The following is a 22689-nucleotide window of genomic DNA, read 5'->3' as shown; positions in this document are numbered from 1 at the left end:
TTGTGCATGTTTTCTTTCACAGCCGAAGCATAATCTCCTAAGGGAGGAAATAAAGTATGAATGAATGAATGAATATAATGACTGTCTAGTGTCCAATTTACTAAATAAAGTCATGCAACGACCAATTCGTCGAAGCGAGACAACTGACCTTGCTTGCTACACTTCTCCTTCCAATCTTCTTAATTGTGTGGAGGTCCTGGTTAGAATAGGTCCTCAGTATCCTTTGCTTGTCGTAAGAGGCGACTAAATGGGGCGGTCCTTTGGATGAGACCGAGGCCACCTGTCACAGTGACAATAAGCGCCGAACATAGGCCTAAACATTGCAGCCCATCACCGGTAATGGTGTCATCTCTATATATTTACATTTGCCAATGCACTTCCTTATATGACAGTACTAATGAAATCGATGTTCAATTTCGTGTGACATGAATTTGGTCACGTGATCAGTTTGTTCTTGCGTATGAATACAATCACCGCTTCAAAAGTCAGTTCCTGTATGTTCACATGGCATCTTGCTAATGGCAATGCAGTGGGGGATTTAGACCCCCCCTTCTCGCCACAAATTTAAATAATAGAAATAGTGTGAGTAAAATTCCAGATTGGCACCCAAAATGGCTGAGTATTTTGGCTAATACTTGACTTTTACCCCCCCCCCCCTCGTAAAACCTGGATCCGCCACTGCAATGACATCATAACAGAAACAAACACAGCAGGATATTTATACAAAGTTTATTTGTAAAAAAACAAGAATTTCATCAATTTATAAAACAAACATTAAACATACCGTACGTTCTCTTGTTTTATTTTAAACAGTTTTAAATACCGTCTGCAACTTCTGCATGGCGAATTTAAAAAGTTCTATGATATTGGAAGCGAAAACATGTAGGCAGAGTTATAATCCTATTGACTTTATGATGATAAGTTAACCTGTTGTTTCCTGGCAACTTCCATCACGGCTATGACTCGGGGCTCGAAAAATTTACATGTTCATGTCAGGGTACCGGTGCGAGTCTTCATTAAAATCCTACAACAGAAATCTCTCAAGTGAACAAAAACTCCGTCAGTTCGTTTTTATTTTCTTTTACACACACTGGAGGTAAATAAAAGACGCAACCTACCTGCATTTTGTCTAAATCTGTCCTACTGTCTTGAATCGTTTCCTGCATGGCTACAACCGCGAGTCCTAACGATGAACATACCGTTGTTTCTTTCCAAAAACCTGACTAAGAGCTTAACGTTAACTTGACCCATCATATCCACCATCAATTCTCTCAGATCCTTTGAATTTCTGTCGAAATCTGTGATCAACAATTGTGTTTTCAACTTAGTAAGCTAGACCGACACCAGTTTTCTCCATCGCTGATCGCGACCAAATCACATCACGGATGTAGTTTACTCCGCTCTTCTTGTCGTCATATCAGTTAACATTACGCTCTAAATTACCTTTATTTTACACATGTTTCGTCTTTTTTTAACATTTTCAATTAAATATCTATATCTTATATTCTCTTTTATATTGTTCCTAATTTTTTATTCGATAAAACTCTAACGAACTATATTTTGTGTTCTACGATCGTTATTTTTGGTCATCTGCTACATAATCATGGAAGCTTGGTAAGAACACAAATCAAAATAGAAAATAGAAATATAAGAAATAAATATCATTTTTGAATGTTATAGGGATATGACATGAAGTTGGTACGTGATCAAATCTACTATAACGCCCTTCCGGCGTTATAGGATTTGATCACGTGACCAAATTCATGTCATATCCCAACAACATTAAAAAATGATATCTTATTTCTTAAATGAGTGAAAGATTCTCGAGAGGGACGTTAAAAAATATACAATCCAATCTTCCTATACTGGAATCACGTCTTATTTATTCTTCTGTGTTAACTCCTTTTAATTTCAGGGTATGTTTAAATCTTTTAGCAAGGACAGTCACATGACCAATTCCAAAGGCTAGATATAAACCAGCCAACAGTTACAAAAACTTTGATAAGGTCATTCATATTTTGTTTGGCATTAATCTTATAATAATTAAAATCTGAATATTTTATTGTAAATACATATGAGTTTATGTAACCTTATTAGATAAAGACACATATAAGTACCCTCCAAACTATTTACAATGTTGCACACTAGGAAGGAAAGTACATGACAGCGAGACCAACACAGTTTTAAGCTAAGAGAAAATATTGCAGTAGTTCACTCCATGCTAGGTACAAGCTATACGTTATTTTTGAAGATAGCATATTAAACTAAGACCACAAAGAATCCAGTTTTTGAATTCACATTGTGTATTGTGCAGGAAATGAATTATGGTAAATAATTATTTCTTTAGAATGAAAGAAATGTAATACAATACCTATTGTTACAACCTATAAACAAAAACATCTATATTCAATATTTCAACTTTTGTACAAAAATACCCATTCAATTGTCAATCAAATATCTTTTAAAATCAATATTTACCATCATAGTATTCCATGGGCCAGTTTGTAAATCCAGTTTTCTCTGTTGGTTTCAGGTCTTCCCTTAAATCTTGAAATCGCACTGAAATTGCATCGATTACCAAGTCGAATAGTTTCCAAGGGTTCATAGTAGGTGTCCAGTAATTTTCAGAGAGCAGCCATTGGATTTCTTGGTGTTGCTGATTGAATCTATTCTTACACTTGGTCTTTAAAATAAAGAGAAAAAGGGTACACATGAACATATGTATATCATGAGGTAACCTTGAATACACAGGAATGCATTTTTATTACACCTGGATCTACTTTTGTCCAATACATCCAAGTTGTATTCATCTGCTACTGTTACATCCCTTTTCTGAAGAAAAAGTGACGATCTGGCAAGGGAAACAATAACATCCTAAAAGAGATAGACATTTTTTAAAATTTAATTATGTAAATTAATGTGTGAATTACATGTTTCGAAACACATACATACAACACAGCTGCATATGTCATTGTGCTGCAACTTTCCATGATTTTTGCAAGGCCTTCAGCTTGTCAATATCATATTGAAACTAAGCCTTCAGCTTTCGATTTCTTGTAAGATGCATTGCTGGAGTTTACTCAAGTATCCAGAGAAACTTTGAAATAGTGCTGGGAGAGCTTTCTTCAACTGAGAAAGCCAACGTGTTCCCCCAATTTGATGTGGTAGCACACCTTTCACACCCAAAGCCTAATATGATTATGAAAAACGATACTTGAAAGGTAAAGTCGTAACACATTTCTTTCCTTTTCAAAGTTATAAAGTTAACTTAAAACATATAACATCATGTATGCATTACATAAAAGAAGTAGTTACTTTATGCCATAAATGTCTCCAACATTTTCCCCTGGATAGGACTTTTTAGCTCACCTGACCTGAAAGCTCATGTGAGCTTTTCTGATCATCTGTTATCTGTCTGTAAACTTCTCCAGAACCACTGCGCTAATTTCATCCAAACTTGGTAAAAAGCATCCTTGGATGAAGAGTTTTTAAGTTTGTTCAAATGAAGGGAAAAATCACAAAAATGCAAAAATAGGGTGGGGCCATCTAAAACTCTTCTCAAGAGTCATTGGGCCAGAAAAGCTGAGATTTCCATGTGAGCTTCCTAAAATGTGCAGATTCAAGTTTGTCAAAACCTTGACCACCGGGGTAGAGTGGGGCCAGAATAGATCAAAGTTTTACATGTGAATATACAATGTACAAGGGAAATTATTTAAAATCTTCTCAAGAACCTTTAGACCAGGAAAGTTCATAATTACATGGCAGATGTCTGACATAGTGCAGATTTAAGTTTGTGAAAATAATGGCCCCGGGGGTAGGATGGGGCTACAATAGGGGATCAAAGTTTTACATGGGAATATATTGGACAAAATTTTTTTTAAAAATTCTTTACAAGAATCACTGGCCAGAAAAGTTTACATTTACATGAAAGATTCCTGACATACATGTAGTGGAGATTCAAGCTTGTTAACTTAATGGCCCCTGGGGTACGATTGGGCCACAATAGGGGATCAACATTTTACATACAAATATATAGGGAAAACCTTTTTAAAATCTTCGGGCCGAAAAAGTTTACACGCAGTTCTTACCCTTAGACGAAGTTGACTCAAGTTTTTGGCATTCTGTTTTTCTCTAAAATAGCTCTTACAAGTTTATTGCTATTTCGGTTTTCAAAAATTTCGGTTGAGCATCACTGAAGAGACATTATTTGACGAAATGTGCACCTGGTGCATCAAAATTGGTACCGTATAAGTTTTACATTATGACCCCTGGGAGGCCTCTGCTAGTGGACTGTTATTCCCCGAGGTTCTCTACAGCCCAGTAGCTAAGTACTTCGTTACTAGCTTGAAAATACGAATATATATTTAATTGTTGTGATAAAATTTAGAAATTCGTTTCAAAATTAAGGATTATCTCCCTCATGCATAGCTCTTATCCTTAGACGAAGTTGACTCCAGTTTTTGACACTCTTTTCCCCCTAAAATAGCTCTTACAACAATTCAGTGATGCTCAACCGAAATTTTTGAAAACTGAAATAACAATAAACTTGTAAGAGCTATTTTAGAGAAAAACAGAGTGCCCAAAACTGGAGTCAACTTCGTACACCAGATGCGCATTTCGACAAATTATCTCTTCAACAAACCATCGCACTTTGGCGTGACCATCGCACTTTGGCGCAGACCATTGCACTTTGGCGTGACCATCGCACTTTAGAGCGACCATCACACTCCAGAGTCTTATTTATATAAATAGTGATTCTTGTTCTACAGTTCCAAAGTCAGTTGAACTATTCATAGAAAATGAAATAGTTTAGCATTAGTGAATAGTTTTCTTTTGTCCCTCCCCTCTCTACATTTGCAATGTTGTTCGTCATTAAGGCCCAAGCTTGTCTCTTCTTGTAAGTTCTGTTTTGCTGGTATTTCTTTACCATATCTAACTCATTTAACCATAATATGTCACAAATGGGTCTGTTAAATTTTACAATGGTGGGTATATTTCTGAACTTGTTCTTCAAGTCTTTCCTGTTATTTTCGTTTGTGCTTATTATGAAGTTCATGGCGACAGATTTTTTCTGCTGGTTCTTCCTTCGCCTTCATGATATTCAAATTTTATTTACATGGTGCTGCAACTTCTCGTGATCGATTACTGTGTAGTAATAAAGTTGTTCTTGTGTTCAATCTTTAAGTGTTCATTGCCGTATTTTGACACGGAAGCCATGATACGCAAACTGCAAGTAATCATTTAACCAGTCATGTTTTTCTTTTCATCTTTCTGAAAAGTGACTCTCCGGACGTTTCAAAGACTCGTATGACTTTCGTTTCTTTTTTTCGTCCTCAGAGACGACGATCTTACGTTTTGAGGAAGGCTTTGCACCTCCTCAGGCTGAATACCGAATTGGCCATCTTGGAACTCTCGTAAACATGTGTAAAATTCTAAATCTTCCAATTATGTACATGGCTCCACCCCGAGCATAGTCGTACATGGATAAAAGGTTAAAATGCTGCAGTGAAGGGATCTTGTTATTAAAACTGGATAAAAAAATATTTTTCTTTTTATGGTGTCATTTGTTCGCCGATTCGGACTTTAAAGGCCTCAAGTGAATCTCCATCCACGATGTACTGTAGCAAAGAGTTCCAGAGGGAAATAGTGGCTGGGGAAAATGAATCCTGGTACCTTTTGATGTGGCAAAAAGGTTGTAGGAACCGTTTTGTATGCCCTTTTGTTGATGTTCCTGTAGGCTGTAGAGGGATGGATGGTATGTCTATGTTGTTGACAATGCGGTACATCATGGTAACACGAGCCACATGTCGTCTGGATTGGAGGCTCTCTAGGTGTAGTTGTTCCACCATGCTAGTGACTTTGCTCTCTCTCTCTCTTTCTCTCTCTCTCTGTGTGTGTGTGATTACCCATCGTAAACCGAGTTGTTCTTCTTTGGACTCTTTCTACAGCCGCTTTAGTGGGTTCTGTTAGAGTTGTCCCACACTGTAGCAGCATATTCCACTTGGTGTAGAACCTGGCTCTCATAGTTCAGCTCGTTAATTTCCTTGGACAGCTGGAAAGCTTGGTATTATTTGCCTTCTTTGTCATATCATTAATGTATGGTCCCCATGAAATCCTGATTCCGATCTGTAAAAAAATCTACAAATATACGACGCGAATGAACAAAAACTTCGTCAGACAATAGGACTGATTGCTATATGACAATGTTTTCAATCGGTCCTTCATTACCAATGACCGGCAGGACCGCCAAATCATTTTTTTTAAAGAAAGTCATATTCACTAAACAAAATGTAACACCCTGGAGGAAATTCTCAGTATTATTGATTTGTTTTCAGGCGTCACAGCAGTTCCAACTAAAGTCACAGCCAAACATGAATCTCATAAACCTTTGGCAACAACTACCAAAGCTCCATCTAAACCTACGGCAACAACCATCAAAGCTCCATCTGGTATCAGCACTGAAACTCCATACTCAATTGTGACTCCAGGAAAAACAAATAATGAAACGGTCATACGGAAATCAACAGATAGTCCAGTTGGAACAGTGGCAGTGATAGCCATTGCAGTGGTGCTTGGTTTAGCGGTTATCATTGTAAGTATTTTGTATGATGTAATAGTTGAATACTTGAATTTCTATTCAAGACATGAAGAAGCAAACTTTTATGTGTCTGAATTTTGTATTTGCAGATTGGATGTTTCATTTACCGAAAGTATACAAAGAAAAACAAAGAGAGCATGAATTTTCATAACGCAGTCTATACAACGGAAGAATCTGTGCGCATACAAAGAGACTCGGCCTTGGAGCCAATGGATGCCGACTCTATGGAGGTCTGATGTTCAGGAAACGTTTAGTGACATTTCATTTATGATCATGACAAGGACAGTGTTTAAGTCTGTTCTCATTTTAGCAGGAGTGGAATACAAATTGTGTAGATTAGTGGGTACTTTCTCTCTAATTCAGGCCTACATTCTGTTTCCATGACAGACTATGCTAAAGATGAAATTTAGATGTTGCATCGAAATTACATTTTTATATGCCCATCTTTAGATAGGGCTTTTCAGCTGGATTAGTGTACCGTGACCTACTTTCGAGCTAAAAGTATGTCAAACATTTTTCTGGACTTTTTTCCTTACGGATACAGATATTGCCCTGAAATTTAGTCACAAGCTTCCTCTCGAAGGAATACAATTGCAGTTAGCATTTCAGCTGGATTGGTGCACCATGACCTACATTAGGGATAGAAGTAGATATAATAATTTTCCAGATTTTTACCGGTATGGTCACATTGCCCTGAAATTTTGTCACAACCTCCCTTTCAGCGAAATACTTAATCAGTTCACATTTCAACTTAATTGGTGCACCATGACCTAATTTAAAGCTAAAAGTAGATTAAATGGTTTCCTGGACTTTTTCTCTTCATAGATACAGGTATTGCACTGATATTTTGTCACAACCTTCCTCTCAGAGAAATACATAATCAGTTCACATGTCAGATGGATTGGTGCACCATGGCCCACTTTAAGGCTTTTCGATTCAGAATGTGTGTTGTATCAATTCAGAGTGCACAATATGCTTCCAGGTTGAATTTCACTGTCCGACAGGTGTATGTTGTACCATTGCGGTACTCTTGTTGATAATATAGGAAGGTATAAACTGCAACACTTAATACCTGTATACTTCATGAAGTGCGTTAGCACTTTGTGAAAGGTATGTCTGTGCAGTTTATACCCTGAAGTATTTTTTGATTTCCTTCAAGAACCACTGGGTCAGTATCAACCAACTTTCATTCAAAGCATCCCTATGTGAGAGGGGTTTCAACTTTGTTTAAACGAAGTACTAAACCCCTTTAAAAAGGGAGATAAGTAACAAATAGAAAAAGTAGGGTGTGGTGTACTTAAAAAAATTAAGATCCAGAAAAAGATTATAGCTGCAAACTAAGGATTCAAAACTGCTCATACTATTGTAACGTGTAGTAGTCACCTATCCAAGGGCTGGTCATGCTCGTTGTTGCTTAACTTAAATGATCAAGAGAGAGACTTTTAATACCACATCACTATTTTGGCACTTCTTCACCAAGGGCATCCGCCGTTCCCGACGACAACCACCCGGACAAATCTGTACATGAATACGGAGTCCTCAAGCTCTTACTACAAGTTCCCTCTATACTGTCCACTACACTATGATGGAAGAATATTTTTCTTATGAACGACAAGGGTAAATATAAACACTCAAATATGCAAGTGTCCTCGTATAATTATACCCACCACAAAGTAGACATGATTTGTCCACAGAATATCTACACCAATGAACGGATTTGATGAAAACTACACTATATATTTTATATCAATAATGAATGATGTGCACCTATTATTTCAATTGGGATTTTTTTTAAATTTAAGAAAGTTATGGATGTTGTTTTTTTTTCCATTTTGAAGGAGGAAGGGTGTAATGCTGTCAATGTCCAGAGTATATTTTGAAAGCTATTATTCAATGAGCAGAAATTCACCATTCCCACCATCCAGTGTGCCCCAAGAGGGATATTGGTCCCGTGACAGTTCTATTATAATAGTTTTTGATCAGTTCGTATCATGGCTTAGCAAACAGGGGTTAAAGGTTCATCAATGGTTATATAGAGGAAAACTGTTAAAAAATCAACCAGTTGAACATGAAAACCACGAGGACACAGATTGTCATTAATGTGTAAACATCCTTATGTCGTGTAGTCATACCTTGATCTCCGAGGCCAGATCAGAGCTGCATTGAGTACGTTCAGAGTGGAATATTATCATTTATTTGCTTGATACATGGGTGTGTGATGTGGCCCCATGGACCTCTTGCTTATAGACACTAGTGCAGCGCAGTAGAGCTCGTGACTAAGTATTCAGTGGGTTCCAATCCCAGTCGCATGCAAAGCCCAGAAATTTTATTTCCTTCAATTTTTAGAGGTTGACAAAATACTTCTCCATGTACATCAATGTAAGTGAAGGAATGAAATCGCAGGCAGCTGATCAAATATAGAACTATACAGCATACTGCTGCTCTCGGCTGTTTGAGACAATCAAATATAGAACTATACAGCATACTGCTGCTGTCGGCTGTCTGAGACAATCAAATATAGAACTACACAGCATACTGCTGCTCTCGGCTGTCTGAGACATACAAGTAATCAAAATGCTGTATTCATGCTTTATTGCAAACATTTGTTTTATACATGTATATACATGTGCCATTTCTTACTAAATATAAAATCACTATTTGTAAAATGGTTCTCCCGAGTTTACTGGAGTTAATGTTCAGATTTATGATCCATCAGTGAATGAGATGGACTCCATCTTACAAGAGCCTTCTTTAGAAGAAGAAAAATGATCCACAAAACATGTACTTGGATGATTCAAATTTAAACCCTGCATGCCAGTCTGTCCATAAATAAATACAATCAACAACTCGTACAAAAGTGGAATTCAATATGTTAATTGTGAATATGTACATGTAAAATAGCAAAGAAATAATTCTTTTAAACTGTTGAGGTATAAGTGACAACCTTTCTAATAAAGTGGTACCTGATTACATACATAGTATACAATGCACAAATTCAGATAAGATCTACATGTACAATCTGGTAAAAAAAAAAAAAAAAAGTCAAAATACTACTTGTATGTGTAAATTGTAATACATGTATATATGTTAATTTTTTACACTTGTATATATGTGAACATTGTAATTTAAGAAATATATTTCAGTTTTGAAAATACAGTACATTACATGAGGGTATGAACTGCAATGCTTCATTACATGAGGGTATGAACTGCAATGCTTCATTACATGAGGGTATGAACTGCAATGCTTCATTACATGGAGATATGAACTGCGATGTTTCATGCTGGTATAATGCGCCAACGCTTAGATCAGAGATCTTATATTTACATTCTAATTTCATGTTGGAATTCCCAGCTGTTGAAATAGATGTCTATATTTATAAAAATTCATCCGCATATTGTCCAAAATTGCAGTGCATTCATGAGAAAATGGTTATCATTACAATTTGTAAAGATGTTAAAAGTAAGAACATAGGAAATATAAATATTGTAATTTATTGTTAATTTGTAAGTCTGTGTACAATGTAATATATAGAGAATATTACATGCTAAAATTCATATCGTATGTCATATCAGCCCCAGTGGCCCCATATCATCCAGTGATATAGGGTCCGAGGGCTGATATGACATATGATATGGATTTAAGCATGTAATTATCTATTTATCATATACTGCACTTTTTGATACTTAATATTAATAAATCTTGGATGCATACAGTATGTTTTTGAGGGAGTGGGGGAGGAGGGGTAATCTGATTTAAGGTTCGGGGGCTTATTTTACATGATGGTACTATTCTTTTTATCACATGCCGGGTTAATCTATTGCACTAATTAAAGATAGATCAAGAAATATTTGATACATTGCCTACCTTGATACAATGATTTACTATGGTAAAAAACTTTGATTTACTATAGGCTACAAATGGTATAAACTTGATTGACAACAGTAAAAACTTTTAAATTTGATACATACATTGGTTAACTACATGTATGGTAAACACTTTGATATATTGTTTTACTACAGTAAACACCTTGATATATTGATTTACTATGGTAAAAACTTTGATACACTGATTATTACGAGCGAATAAGTAATTTAAGGCTTGATATGCATTTTTGCACGCCGGTCTGTAATATGGATTTTCGGACCGGTCATTGATATTGGCTATTGTGACATCACCCGTATCACACAGTGCAGAATCTGCATAATCATTACCAAGTACAGACTGTATATGATAAATACGTGTTAATTTGATATACCATGCATCATTGCTTCCTTTTAAACAGACGCTGACTGATTATAACTTTATCCGATGATTAGATAAATCTAGACTGTGACTAAATAGATTGTAGATGGTGGATAGACTTCTTGTCAGTGGATGCCGTTTGGTAAGATAAACCTCAATCGTTGTCAACGGATACAGTTTGGTGAATTCAGATTGGCTGTCAGATGAATCTCAATCCCTTGTTAGAATTGAATACTGTTTATTATTGTATAGTGTATAATGGTGTTGTTGGGAGAATTGAATATTATTTATTATTGTATAGTGTGTAATTTTGTTGGGTGGATTGAATACTGTTTCTTATTGTATAGTGTTCCTGCTGTTTTACTTCCAGTTATTACTTTTAGGGAGAAATCCGTGTTCTACCCTCTTCCCCATTCTCTGTTGCGTAGTTCAACTCTGCGGATTTTCCCACTTACTGTTTTAGGCAGTTCTTCAACAAATTCAATCTGAAATTACATTGCAAAGCTGTACACTTGCACAAAGTATATGTTCAAGCATAAAATTTATTTTGATTTTTCAAATTCATTACATTTCAAAAATATCTTATTTCATGCATAAAGTACTCAAACAGACTATAGATAGCAGGATTTATAAAAGTCTCAAACAGATTATTATTCACTTTAAAGATTAGATAAATTAAAAAGATATTGTTTGAACTAAACATACTATATATACACAACTAATTGTGCCTGATGTTTGTTTGATTAAGAAATAAATCTTATTTTTGAAAATACATGAGATACTGTGATGCATCATGCTGGCATACTTCATGAAAAGTATGCTGAGTTGAAGCATCGCAATTCATACCCTCATCTCCTTTCAAAAATAAAATTATTTCTTATATTTACATTATACTTTCATTTCAGTTGGTATTCCTAGCCGTTGAAATAGATGGGCTATATTCATCAAATAGTTCTGTATTTACATGTATATGCACAGTATTTACAACTGTATAGCACACTCATGAGAAAATACCTATCATTACAATTTATAAATATAAAAAAGACAACATTAGAAATGTAAATATTGTTATTGTAATATTTCTACATTACATGAAATGGACAAAAAGAACAAGTAAATCATTTGATGCAGTAAATTATGAAATTCTTATGCTGCAACCGTAGAATGGTTTCAATCATGTGACAAAAGCCAAAGTGTTCATTTATCAAACTGCCATCCAGTCACTCAGGGCAACTTCGGTTCATACCCAAGTACGAACTTGGGTTACACAAGTTGCAATTGAACGGAGAGAGTTTCAACTCCTACTCGTATATGACGTATTGTGACATTTGTACTCTACCCAAGTAATCCTGCCTTCTATGAGGGTTAGTGTGGTAGCAATATGTCGGTCTTGTAATAATATTGCGCATGTGTCAATTTTCAAACGATGGATGTGATTGGTTGGAGTATTGTACAAGGGAGTAAGAAAGAACATTGGAATATTTATTTACGAACTCGGGTATGAACCGAAGTCGCCCAAAGTCACAGTGGGAGTTCTACAGGGATCTGTACTGGGACCTCTCCTGTTTTTATTTCACATTAATGATCTTCCATTACAATTTTAAACAAGAGGCCCAGGGGCCTTATAGGTCACCTGAGTATCATGTAACAACCTTCCAATGTTTGAATTAGGTTTGTGTTTAAATATAAGAATTTTACTTTTGGATGGAAGAAACATTGAATAGCTATGTGGTCAGCCCCGCCTTTGCACCAGAACCCCTGACCCAGGGGCCATAAATTTCAGTTTTGAAAGAAGCATCCTTGATCATCATTATCATACTATTAGTTTGTCTACTTAATACCCAGCAGCAGAGGAGAAGATTTTCAAAGAAATAAAATGCATTTTCACTATATGATCAATAGGGCCCCACCCTAATACCAGAACCCCTGACCCAGGGGCCATGAATTTCACAATTTTGAAAGAGGCATCCTTGCTCATCATTACCATGCTATTAGTTTGTCTACTTAATACCCAGAGACAGAGAAGATTTTCAAAGAATTTCTACATTTTCACTATATGACCAATAGAGCCCCACCCTAACACAAGAACCCCTGCCCCAGCGGCCATGAATTTCACAATTTTGGTAGAGGGCTCATTGCTCATTATAATTATGCCCACAGTTTGGCTTCTTGATGTCCAGGAGTAAAGAAGAAGATTTTTTAAAATTACACTCATTTTGATGGTTTTTGCCCCACCCCTCAGGCCCCAGGGGGGCAGGGACCACGAATTTCACAATTTTTGTTCCCCTTCACCCACAGATGCTATATGCCAAAATTGGTTGAAATTGGTTCAGGGGTTTCAGAGAAGAAGCTGAAAATGTTCAAATGTTAACGCACGACGAACGACGACGGACAAAAACAGATAGCAATAGGTCACCTGAATGAATTCAGGTGACCTAAAAATCTAGCAATGACTTATTTGCTAATGACCCCACTATACATATCTCTGGTAAAAATTGCCATTCAATACGCAAGTTCCGAGTTATCAGCTCTTCTGTGATGGAGGTACGTTTAGTGTTCTGTTGAACGCTTGGGTGGGTACAAGATCTATACATATATTATAGACTAGCTATGTAAATAAGGATAAAGGTTATGAAAGCGTAAATTTTGTTTATACCAGCCGTTGGTATACATTAAACAGACCATATCAAGAATATTTGTTTGAATTAGGCCATTAGATTAAATAAGAAATCTATTTTTTATTTCCTCTTCTGCACGAGTGATACTTTAATCAAAGAAAGATGGTGATTATCGATTTTTGTTTGAGCTATTTCATTAATGAATACTCATAAACTTACTAAAATAGTGTGTCCCAGCAGTTTGGGTGGTTGCATGATGTCTGGTAATCATCCTTTCAGCAATATATGAAGACAACGATAAACATTTGTACCCACCGCATGTACACGAAAATACATTTTGCGTCTCACTGTGCGTAAGAGTTCAACAAAGGGAAAGAACTATTGGGCAACTCGGAAATTGTGTATTGAACATTCATTATCAATTGATATTGCTAGTAAAGCAATTGGTGTTCTACAAAATCTACATGTACATTGTATATGCATGTTAGTTGGTATGCATCAGAAATTTTTAAAAAAAATTTAAAGTTTGATTTTAATTTATGCAAATCAAATAAAAAAAATACATGTCACACAAAAGAAAATGTTTGGAGTATATTTAGACAACTTGTTAAATAAAATGTGCATATTGACCATATATGTAAATCCCTGGCACAAAAAATCTCTGATGTCCACAGAATTAAGAAGTATCTTTCTATTCTAACACAAAAACTGTTTTACAATGCCGGTAAATCATGCTTTCCATTGATTATTGTTTAACAGTACAAGATATCGCTGGGGTCCTTGTACAACAGCTGTTTTGTTTGACCCGAGAATGAATCTACTGCCTGAAGCCATAGGCTGAGGGGAACAGATCCATTCGAGGGTTAAACAAAACAGCTGTTTTCCTAGGACCCAGTGTACAACTGATATACACCTTCATTTTAAGGTTGTTTTTACAAGATGCACATGGTTTGTTGACTTTGAACTTTAAACTCTTCGAGAAACCTGATTGGCTTATAGTCCGTGAACAACTTACAGTAAATAAATATGTCTCATTTATATTCAAAGCCCTGTTCAACTCCAGTCCACCTTGTTTAAACTGCATGTTTCATTTTCAATACAATATTCTATCTGAATCAAATTTGACCTGTGTGTGCAACCTCGTAAATTATAAATGTAAACTTTTTCAAAACTCATTTCAATATTCTGCTGCTATTTTATGGAATGATTTACCTGCATGTACATATAAAAATGTCACTATCACTCAATGTTTTCAATCAGCAAATTAAAAAATATGTTAAGAATGTATATATCTCTTTTGTATGTGTTAATTGACAAGAATAATAGTCCTTGCACAAACTGGGTATACCTTCTTTAGATAAAGTATTATTGATATTAAATTAAAATAATACAAGAGGCCCATGGGCGTAGAATCGCTCTTCTGATACATTGTAGAACAGGCAAAAATTCTCACTAACCAAGATTCATCAATTAACAAAGTTTGATGATGTTAAGTCAAATAGTACCTGAAAATTTAAATGTAACTGTCCAAAAGTAGGTCATGGTGACCTACTTTTGGTCAACTCACTGAAGACTCAAAATGCATCAACTGACAAGTCAAATGGTATTCAAATATATCGGACAAATTCCAAAAGAAGGCCACAGTGACCTACTTTTTGGTTGACACACTCCAAAGACTCAAGATGCATCAACTGACAAAGTTTGATGATTGGAAGTCAAAATAGTATCTGAAATATTCAGATATAAACGTCAAATTCCAAAAGTAGGTCACAGTGACCTACTTTTTGGTCGACACACTCTGGAGACTCAAGACCCATCAACTGACAAAGTTTGATGATTGGAAGTCAAAATAGTATCTGGAATATTATTCAAATATAGCCGTCAAAATCCAAAATAGGTCACGGTGACCTACTTTTTAGTCAACACACTCTGAAGACTCAACATGCATCAACTGACAAAGTTTGATAATTGCAAGTCAAATAGTTATCTGAAATATTAAATAGCCATCAAATTCCAAAAGTAGGTCACAGTGACCTACTTTTTGGTCAACAAACTATGAAGACTCAAGATGCATCAACTGACAAAGTTTGATGATTGGAAGTCAAAATAGTATCTAGAATATTCAAATATAGCCGTCAAAATCCAAAATAGGTCACAGTGACCTACTTTTTAGTCAACACATTCTGAAGGCTCAACATGCATCAACTGACAAAGTTTGATAATTGCAAGTCAAATAGTATCTGAAATATTAAAATATAGCCATCAAATTCCAAAAGTAGGTCACGGTGACTTACTTTTTGGTCAACAAACTATGAAGACTCAAGATGCATCAACTGACAAAGTTTGATGATCCTAGCTTTCATATTGTCCAAAATATGCATCTAAAATTGAAAATGTGAAATTTGAATGTCTGCAAAATTAAAAAAGTAGGTCACTGTGACCCACTTTTTCTTTATAAATATGTTTTAATGCCTCTAGACGCATCAACTTACAAGGTTTGATGATTCTATACCTCTCAGTATCTGAAATAACAACCTAAAATGTATTCATAAATGATTAGCCAAAAAATTCAGAAAGTAGGTCATGGTGACATACTTTTCACATGACGCACTTCAAGGTCCCATGATCCATCAACTGACAACTTTTGATGATCATAGACTCAATAGTGTCCAAGATATGCATCAAAATCCATTTAATAATAATTACCTGCGAAATTCAAAAAATAGGTCACCATGACTTACTTTTGAGACAACATGATATTAGGTCCTAAGATGCATCAACTAACAAAATTTGATGATTCTAGTCCTTATACTAAGCAAAATATCAAAGTTTTAACAAAACAAAATTTAAGGTCAACTTTGAAATGACCTTGAGACCACACCCTTTGGCCCAGGATGATGCCTTGAACAATTGTTTATCTACAACCTATCCTCATCCTTATGCATAAGTAAGGTGATAATTTGCCCAGTGGTTCTTGAGAAGAAGATTTTTTAGCAACCACTACTTTTGTTTGCATTTTCTTAATTATCTCCCCTTGTTAAAGGGTCACAACCCTAGTTTTAGTACAAATGAAAGCCCTTGGGCCAAGGATACCCTGTGACAAATTTGACAAAAATTGGCCAAGGGGTTCTTGAGATATAGCCCTTTTTACAAAAAGTTGATGCACACCACACACCAGACATATGGCCATATGATTAGCCCTTTGAGCCTTTGGCTCAGAAGATCTAATAAATCTAACATTGGCACAATTGGTTGTGATATAAGCCTATAAGTTAAGAAAGTCCTCTCCATAATTATTTCTTATGTCTCGTTCACACTGTCGTGCGATCTGTTACGAACGTCACGATTGACTATTCGTAGGTAATCGCGAAAATTTTCTTAAATTTCAGCTCTTCTTACAAGATGATGTGAATTAATCTGTTCTTATACGATTCGTTGCACTTTGATCCAGTTAGGTCACGATAGATACATTTCTCTTGTCATGTTCTGAACACCCGTTCAGATACGATCACATAGATTATGATAAGATTGTCCCGATCAAGTTCATGAGGGGACCTTAATCTTATACGATCATCACGATCTGGATTCCCGATTTGGGACAACCATGTACGTGCACATACTTTCGTATACATTATGATACGTTAATCACGAACCTATGCGCTATGTTGCAATAGGATATGATTGTGATCACCATGTCTTTCACGATTAAGATTGGAGATGATCACTGTTTGAGCTACAATTGGACCCCAACGGGTATACATGCATATAGAGCCTGATTGACCATTGACTTCATTTTTTAACATCTAGAAAGTGAACAACACAACCCACAACCACTAAAAATGGCAGAAGTTGAGGTTGATGACAACGTGGCATTGGCAGCATTACTGTATGCTTATATTATTATAACTATTGTGTCAGATCAAGGGACATCACAACAAAGTGTGGTGTAAAAGATTGACTGGTATCATCATTACTATATTGCTTATATTATTATAACTATCGTGTCAGATCAAGGGTGGTGTAAAAGATTGACTGATATCATCATGATTTGGGAGCACGATTAGATGTGATATGTTGCGCTTTGTTAATCATGTGTTGATCATAGAAAAATTTTTGACAGTCAAAAAATGTTCTATGATCGACATGATTGTCACGACTGACCTCAAGATCTGATAAGATTTGAAAGGATCACCATGTTAAGTCCATGATGAATACCACGATTTCAATCGTGTCATGAATCATGATAGTGTGAACATAGCATTACCTAGAATGAACAATGAAATACTGCATACAAAAATCCCAATAAAAAAGACATGAAGATGCGTTAAATTCTGACCTTCCGTGGGTACTTGTACGGGGCTGTGATGGACTTGACATGTTCTTGGAGTTCCTTTCTCAGTTCATTCTCATCTCTCTCCTTGTACTGGGCTGTTCTAATCACAAATGCTTTCACAACCTGTATATCACAATAAATAATGATAATAGATAAATTTATCTAGTGCCTTATATAAAACAAATCACTCGAAAGTGCTTTACAAGGGTAAAAAGAGGAATGCCACAATAACACAATTAGATGAAATTAAATGACAGTATGACATAAGATCTTATATCTGTAAAATTATCAAAATAAAACACTATAATTTAAATATCAACAAGAGATAAAAAATTATATAATAAAATTCATATTGCCCCTTATATAAAACAAACTCTATGGCACTTTACAAGGGTAAGAAGAGGAATAAAACACAATAAAATGAAATTAAATGATAGTATGACATAATATCTTATATCTGTAAAATTATCAAAATAAAACACTATAATTAGGATTGATAGCAAATCTTTTTTTTATTTTTTATTCATTTTTTTTTTTTTTTTTGATAATTAAAACAGCCACAGTTTATATATGTCAGAATCTAAAAAGCTAATTTATTAGAATGAGTTTCAAGACGTTTTTTGAAAATTTCAAGAGATGTCGACTTCTTGATTCTGGAAGGTCATTCCAGAGATGTGCTGCAACCCAGCTGAGCTGGCATTGTCCGTATATTTTGGTTCTGATTTTTGGCACCACAAGTCGCGACTTTGATTGTCACCATAATGGTCGACTTGGCTTGTATTAATTTAAAAGACTTGCGATGTAATTGACAGCACAGATCTGTGGAAGGAATACATGTATGTATAGGTCAAAATCTTGAATTGGGGTCAGTAATGGAAGTCAATGGATTTCTGCCAGAATTGAAAATATGTGTTCCTGTTTCGGCAACTTCTTAACTAGATGAGCAGCAGCATTATGCACTCGTTGCAAAGTTTTTTCCCCCCCAAACTCCAAAATATAGACAGTTTCCAAAATCAAGTTTAGATGTAACAGACATTTACCAGCGTTTTGCAAGCTTCATTTGTTAAGTAACATCTTATCCACCTGATGTTGAAATCTGATGGCTACATGATTTGATGACGCTTGTTTTTCCATTGTAAGATATTGATTGAAAAATATGCCTAAATTTTTCACACATGTTGTACTCTCGATAGTATATGGTCCCCCACCTTGAGATGTAGCGTAGGGGCACAGTCTAAGTTTTGTTTCATTGAAAATACAATTAGTTCAGTCTTGTCTTGATTTGAATTAAGAAGGTTCGATGTCATCCAAGATCCTATGTCTGCGATGCAGGATTCCCTGCGAGATACGTAGTTTATTCAGTTCTTATCTGGTCCGAGTACCATGTAGACTTGTGTATCGTTCGTGTAGCAATGATACTTCATACCAATGGTGATAATTAACATATTGTCTTGCAGAAAGACAGTATAATTCGTAATATATAAACAAGAGACCATTACATATAAACAAGAGACCATTACATATAAACAAGAGACCATTATATATAAACAATAGACCCATTATATATAAACAATAGACCCATATAATCAAGAGACCCATTACATATAAACAAGAGACCATTATATATAAACAATAGACCCATATAATCAAGAGACCCATTACATATAAACAAGAGACCCATTGTATATAAACAACAGACTCATTACATATAAACAATAGACCCATTATATTTAAACAAGAGACCCATCATATATAAACAATAGACCCATAACATATAATCAAGACACCCATCATATACTGACTAATGAGTAAGTGAATAGAATGGTTATCCAAAGAGAGAAAAGCTATTCTGCACATTGACAGAAATAAGCTGCAAGTGACATTTAAGTAAGGGAAAGTCAGCTATTCCAGTTACCTCCCCTCTGACAGGATCTGGACTACTGACAACAGCGGACTCCAAAACAGCAGGATGTTCAATCAGTGCACTTTCAACTTCAAACGGACCAATCCGATAGCTACAACAGCAACCAGACATTCAGAGCACTGATGTACTACAACTATGGTGTCCGGATAGGGTCATTTGCAAAAACGTGACTGCGCATTAGTCACAACACGCCGTCACGCCAACAAGCAATGCGCCTTCGCTTCGCAAGGCGCATTGCTTGTTGGCGTGCAAGTGCGAAGGCGCATTGCTTGTTGTTGTGAGAGCGCGAAGGCGCGTTGCTTGTCTATGCGTTGCTTGTTGGCATGAGAGCGCGAAGGCGCGTTGCTTGTCTACGCGTTGCTTGTTGGCGTGAGAGCGCGAAGGCGCGTTGCTTGTTGTCATGAGAGCACAAAGGCGCGTTACTTGTTGGCGTGACGGCATGTTGTGACTAGCGCGCAGTCACGCTTTTGCAAATGACCCTATCCGGACACCATATACAACAGCAACCAGACATTCAGAACATCGATGTACTCTTCTCCCTCCCCCCCAAAAAAAACATTAAAAAATTAGCTGTGTCCATATCTCACGAACTCAAAATTTAGTCTTAATACACATTTTCAATTAATTCTTTTTGTTTTCAAGTTATCATAAGTCTAATTGGAAAGGCCACTTACCCAGATGTTAAAATGATGTCATCCGCTCTACCAACAAACCAGAAGTAGCCTTCGTCATCACGGACAGCCTTGTCCCCCGTCATGTAGAAATCCCCTTTGTGAACTGATTGAGTTCTGTTCTCGTCATCCTTCAACAGTTGCATATTTTTGTTTTGTTTGGAAAGAGTAATATGTAGTGGTTTCATAATTTTTTGTGTGGATATTTTGGTTTTGTTGAAAATACAAAATGGCATCCTATTGACCTCTACGTTCTCTGTCAACAATCTGTGTATCTGTCATTACTGAGACCTAGCTGCAGAACTGCAGCTCTCTGGAAAAGTCTCCAGTCTGGCCCAATAATTTCCCAGAGAGCTACAGGTTTGCAGCTATGTTGAGACTGTGTTAAAGCTTACCACATATTTGGTGAAGAGGCCTACAGCACGATGAGGTTTTATTTTCACTCCAATGTTGCCTTCCTCGTTGTTTGGTAAAATATTACCTTCATCATCGACAATCTGTAATATTATCTTGCATACTGTATACAATCTGTAAAACATGTACAACAAAACAGAGTCCAAGAAGTATCATACACATTCTGTAATGCTACAATTTAATAAACCCAAGGAAATGGCTTTGTGTTTTTAAAAATGTTCTACAGATAAGAAATTCATGATAGCCTATAAAAGCTAACTGACCTCAAGATCTATTCCCGGAGCAGCCTTCCCCATTGATCCAGGTTTGATTTTGACACAGGGATAAGTGCCACATAGGAATACCTGCAAAGTTGTCAACACTGTTCAACATCTGAAATACTTTGCATATTTCTTTTTTAAATTTCTATTGTTAATTCTAATTTCTGTAAACCATTGACATGGGCCAATGAACCTTAATGGTCCACACACAAAAACTTACAGGTCACCATACAGGAAATGATCCGTCACCACACAAAAATTGATCAGTCACCACACAAGAATTGATCTGTCACCACACAGGAATTGATCAGTCACCACACAAGAATTGATCTGTCACCACACAGGAATTGATCAGTCACCAAACAAGAATTGATCAGTCACCACACGAGAATTGATTAGTCACCGTGACCACACAAGAATTGACCAGTCACCACACAAGAATTGATCAGTCACCCTAGAGGTGATGCCCTGTTTGTGTTGCAGAAAGTGAATAAGGAACTAGTTCCATCATTTCTTTGCAATTATAAGTGAAGATGGTATATATATCCCCATTACTTTTTTTGAATTAGTATTTTACATTCTGTATATTTATCATAAGAATCTCCCATGGTTTGTGGTTTGATATGATTTATATTCAACTCCTGAGTTTTCTATCCCTATACAGTAAAATATCTGTATATCGAATATGGCTTATCTCGAATACCCCGCTTGAGTCAAAGTCAACCGCTGGTCCCGGCCGTTTTCCCTATATAAATGATTTTAAAAACTTCTGATATTTCGAACACAGTAATCTTGAATACTCCGTTTACGTTGAAGTATTTTCAAGGTCCCATACCCCAAATTCACCTGGTTGATCTCAAAGTGCAGTCAATTTTCCGCTCTGCTTACCATACCTGGCGTCGTTAAGTCACACATTCACACCAGCGGCTACATCAATTATAATTAATGACCGCTAATCCACGCTCGCTTTTTCCGAATAGACCCAGGTCACCATAAATGGTTCAACAGCTTGGATGATTAGTGAAGCCTTCCAACATTACGGCTAAAGTTCGTCGCCAATTATGAACTAACACACCCGATTCCAGGGATGGAGTTTTGAATGACACATGCTATATCATTAACATGTGGATTAGATAAACGCAAAAAATCGTCGAATTACAACACAATAACTGCATGCCAGTCGAGCCTGGGCATCAGTAAACTTAAAGTAAGCATACAGGCACGATCATCTTAATTTTGAAACACATTGTGAATTCAATTGGATGTTAATATACATGTATATAAAAACGAAATGTTTGTCTTTGAAATTCCCCAATATTAATTCATCAACCTGCATTAAACTATTATAAACCGCAACAGGGTTGTTGTTTATAATGCAAATCCCACATTATGCATAAAATATCTTCCTTCAAAAAATATCCAAGATCGATTTTGGATATCTCAAACCCCTGGATATCTCGAAGTTTTTTCGAGGTCCCTAGGACTTCTAGATAGAGATATTTTACTCTATTTATATTCTATAGAAAACACACAACTCGTTGAATATAAATCATATCAAATCACAAACCATGGGAGATCCTATATATTTACTGTTTTACTTTATCTATCTGTCTGTCTCTCTATATG

At 36.0% G+C, this 22689-nt stretch overlaps 2 protein-coding genes and 1 long non-coding RNA gene across 7 annotated transcripts in view; 1 reads left to right on the top strand and 2 right to left on the bottom strand.

Annotated features, from left to right (window-relative positions):
* LOC125670054 (low-density lipoprotein receptor-related protein 4-like) overlaps nt 1–8407 on the top strand; it is a 42878-nt gene extending 34471 nt beyond the window's left edge. For both annotated transcript variants that reach the window (XM_048904976.2, XM_056162245.1), the window contains 2 exons: nt 6336–6592; nt 6688–8407. In XM_048904976.2, coding sequence (XP_048760933.2) covers nt 6336–6592; nt 6688–6834 — 404 coding nt within the window. In that variant the 3' untranslated portion in view covers nt 6835–8407. The remainder of the gene's footprint in view (nt 1–6335; nt 6593–6687) is intronic.
* On the bottom strand, nt 714–1706 carry LOC125670086 (uncharacterized). The gene is made up of 2 exons (XR_007368115.2): nt 1119–1706; nt 714–1024 (listed from the first exon to the last, which is right to left on the bottom strand). It is a non-coding gene; the product is annotated as an uncharacterized LOC125670086 (long non-coding RNA).
* A 766-nt stretch (nt 8408–9173) lies between the features above and the next one.
* Nucleotides 9174–22689, bottom strand: part of LOC125670061 (acyl-coenzyme A synthetase ACSM3, mitochondrial-like) — a 38669-nt gene continuing 25153 nt past the window's right edge. For 3 of the 4 annotated variants that reach the window (XM_048904992.2, XM_048904993.2, XM_048904994.2), the window contains exons 12-17: nt 21067–21147; nt 20785–20886; nt 20393–20520; nt 19710–19809; nt 17798–17917; nt 9174–11328 (exon numbers count right to left, since the gene is read on the bottom strand). In XM_048904992.2, coding sequence (XP_048760949.2) covers nt 11242–11328; nt 17798–17917; nt 19710–19809; nt 20393–20520; nt 20785–20886; nt 21067–21147 — 618 coding nt within the window. In that variant the 3' untranslated portion in view covers nt 9174–11241. Of the gene's footprint in view, nt 11329–15755; nt 15843–17797; nt 17918–19709; nt 19810–20392; nt 20521–20784; nt 20887–21066; nt 21148–22689 lie in introns of all 4 variants that reach the window. The other variant, XM_056162246.1, reaches the window with a different exon arrangement.

The sequence above is a fragment of the Ostrea edulis genome, chromosome 4, assembly GCF_947568905.1.
Source record: "Ostrea edulis chromosome 4, xbOstEdul1.1, whole genome shotgun sequence".
NCBI classification, from domain to species: Eukaryota; Metazoa; Mollusca; class Bivalvia; order Ostreida; family Ostreidae; genus Ostrea; species Ostrea edulis.
This window is presented reverse-complemented; position numbering and strand designations above follow the sequence as displayed.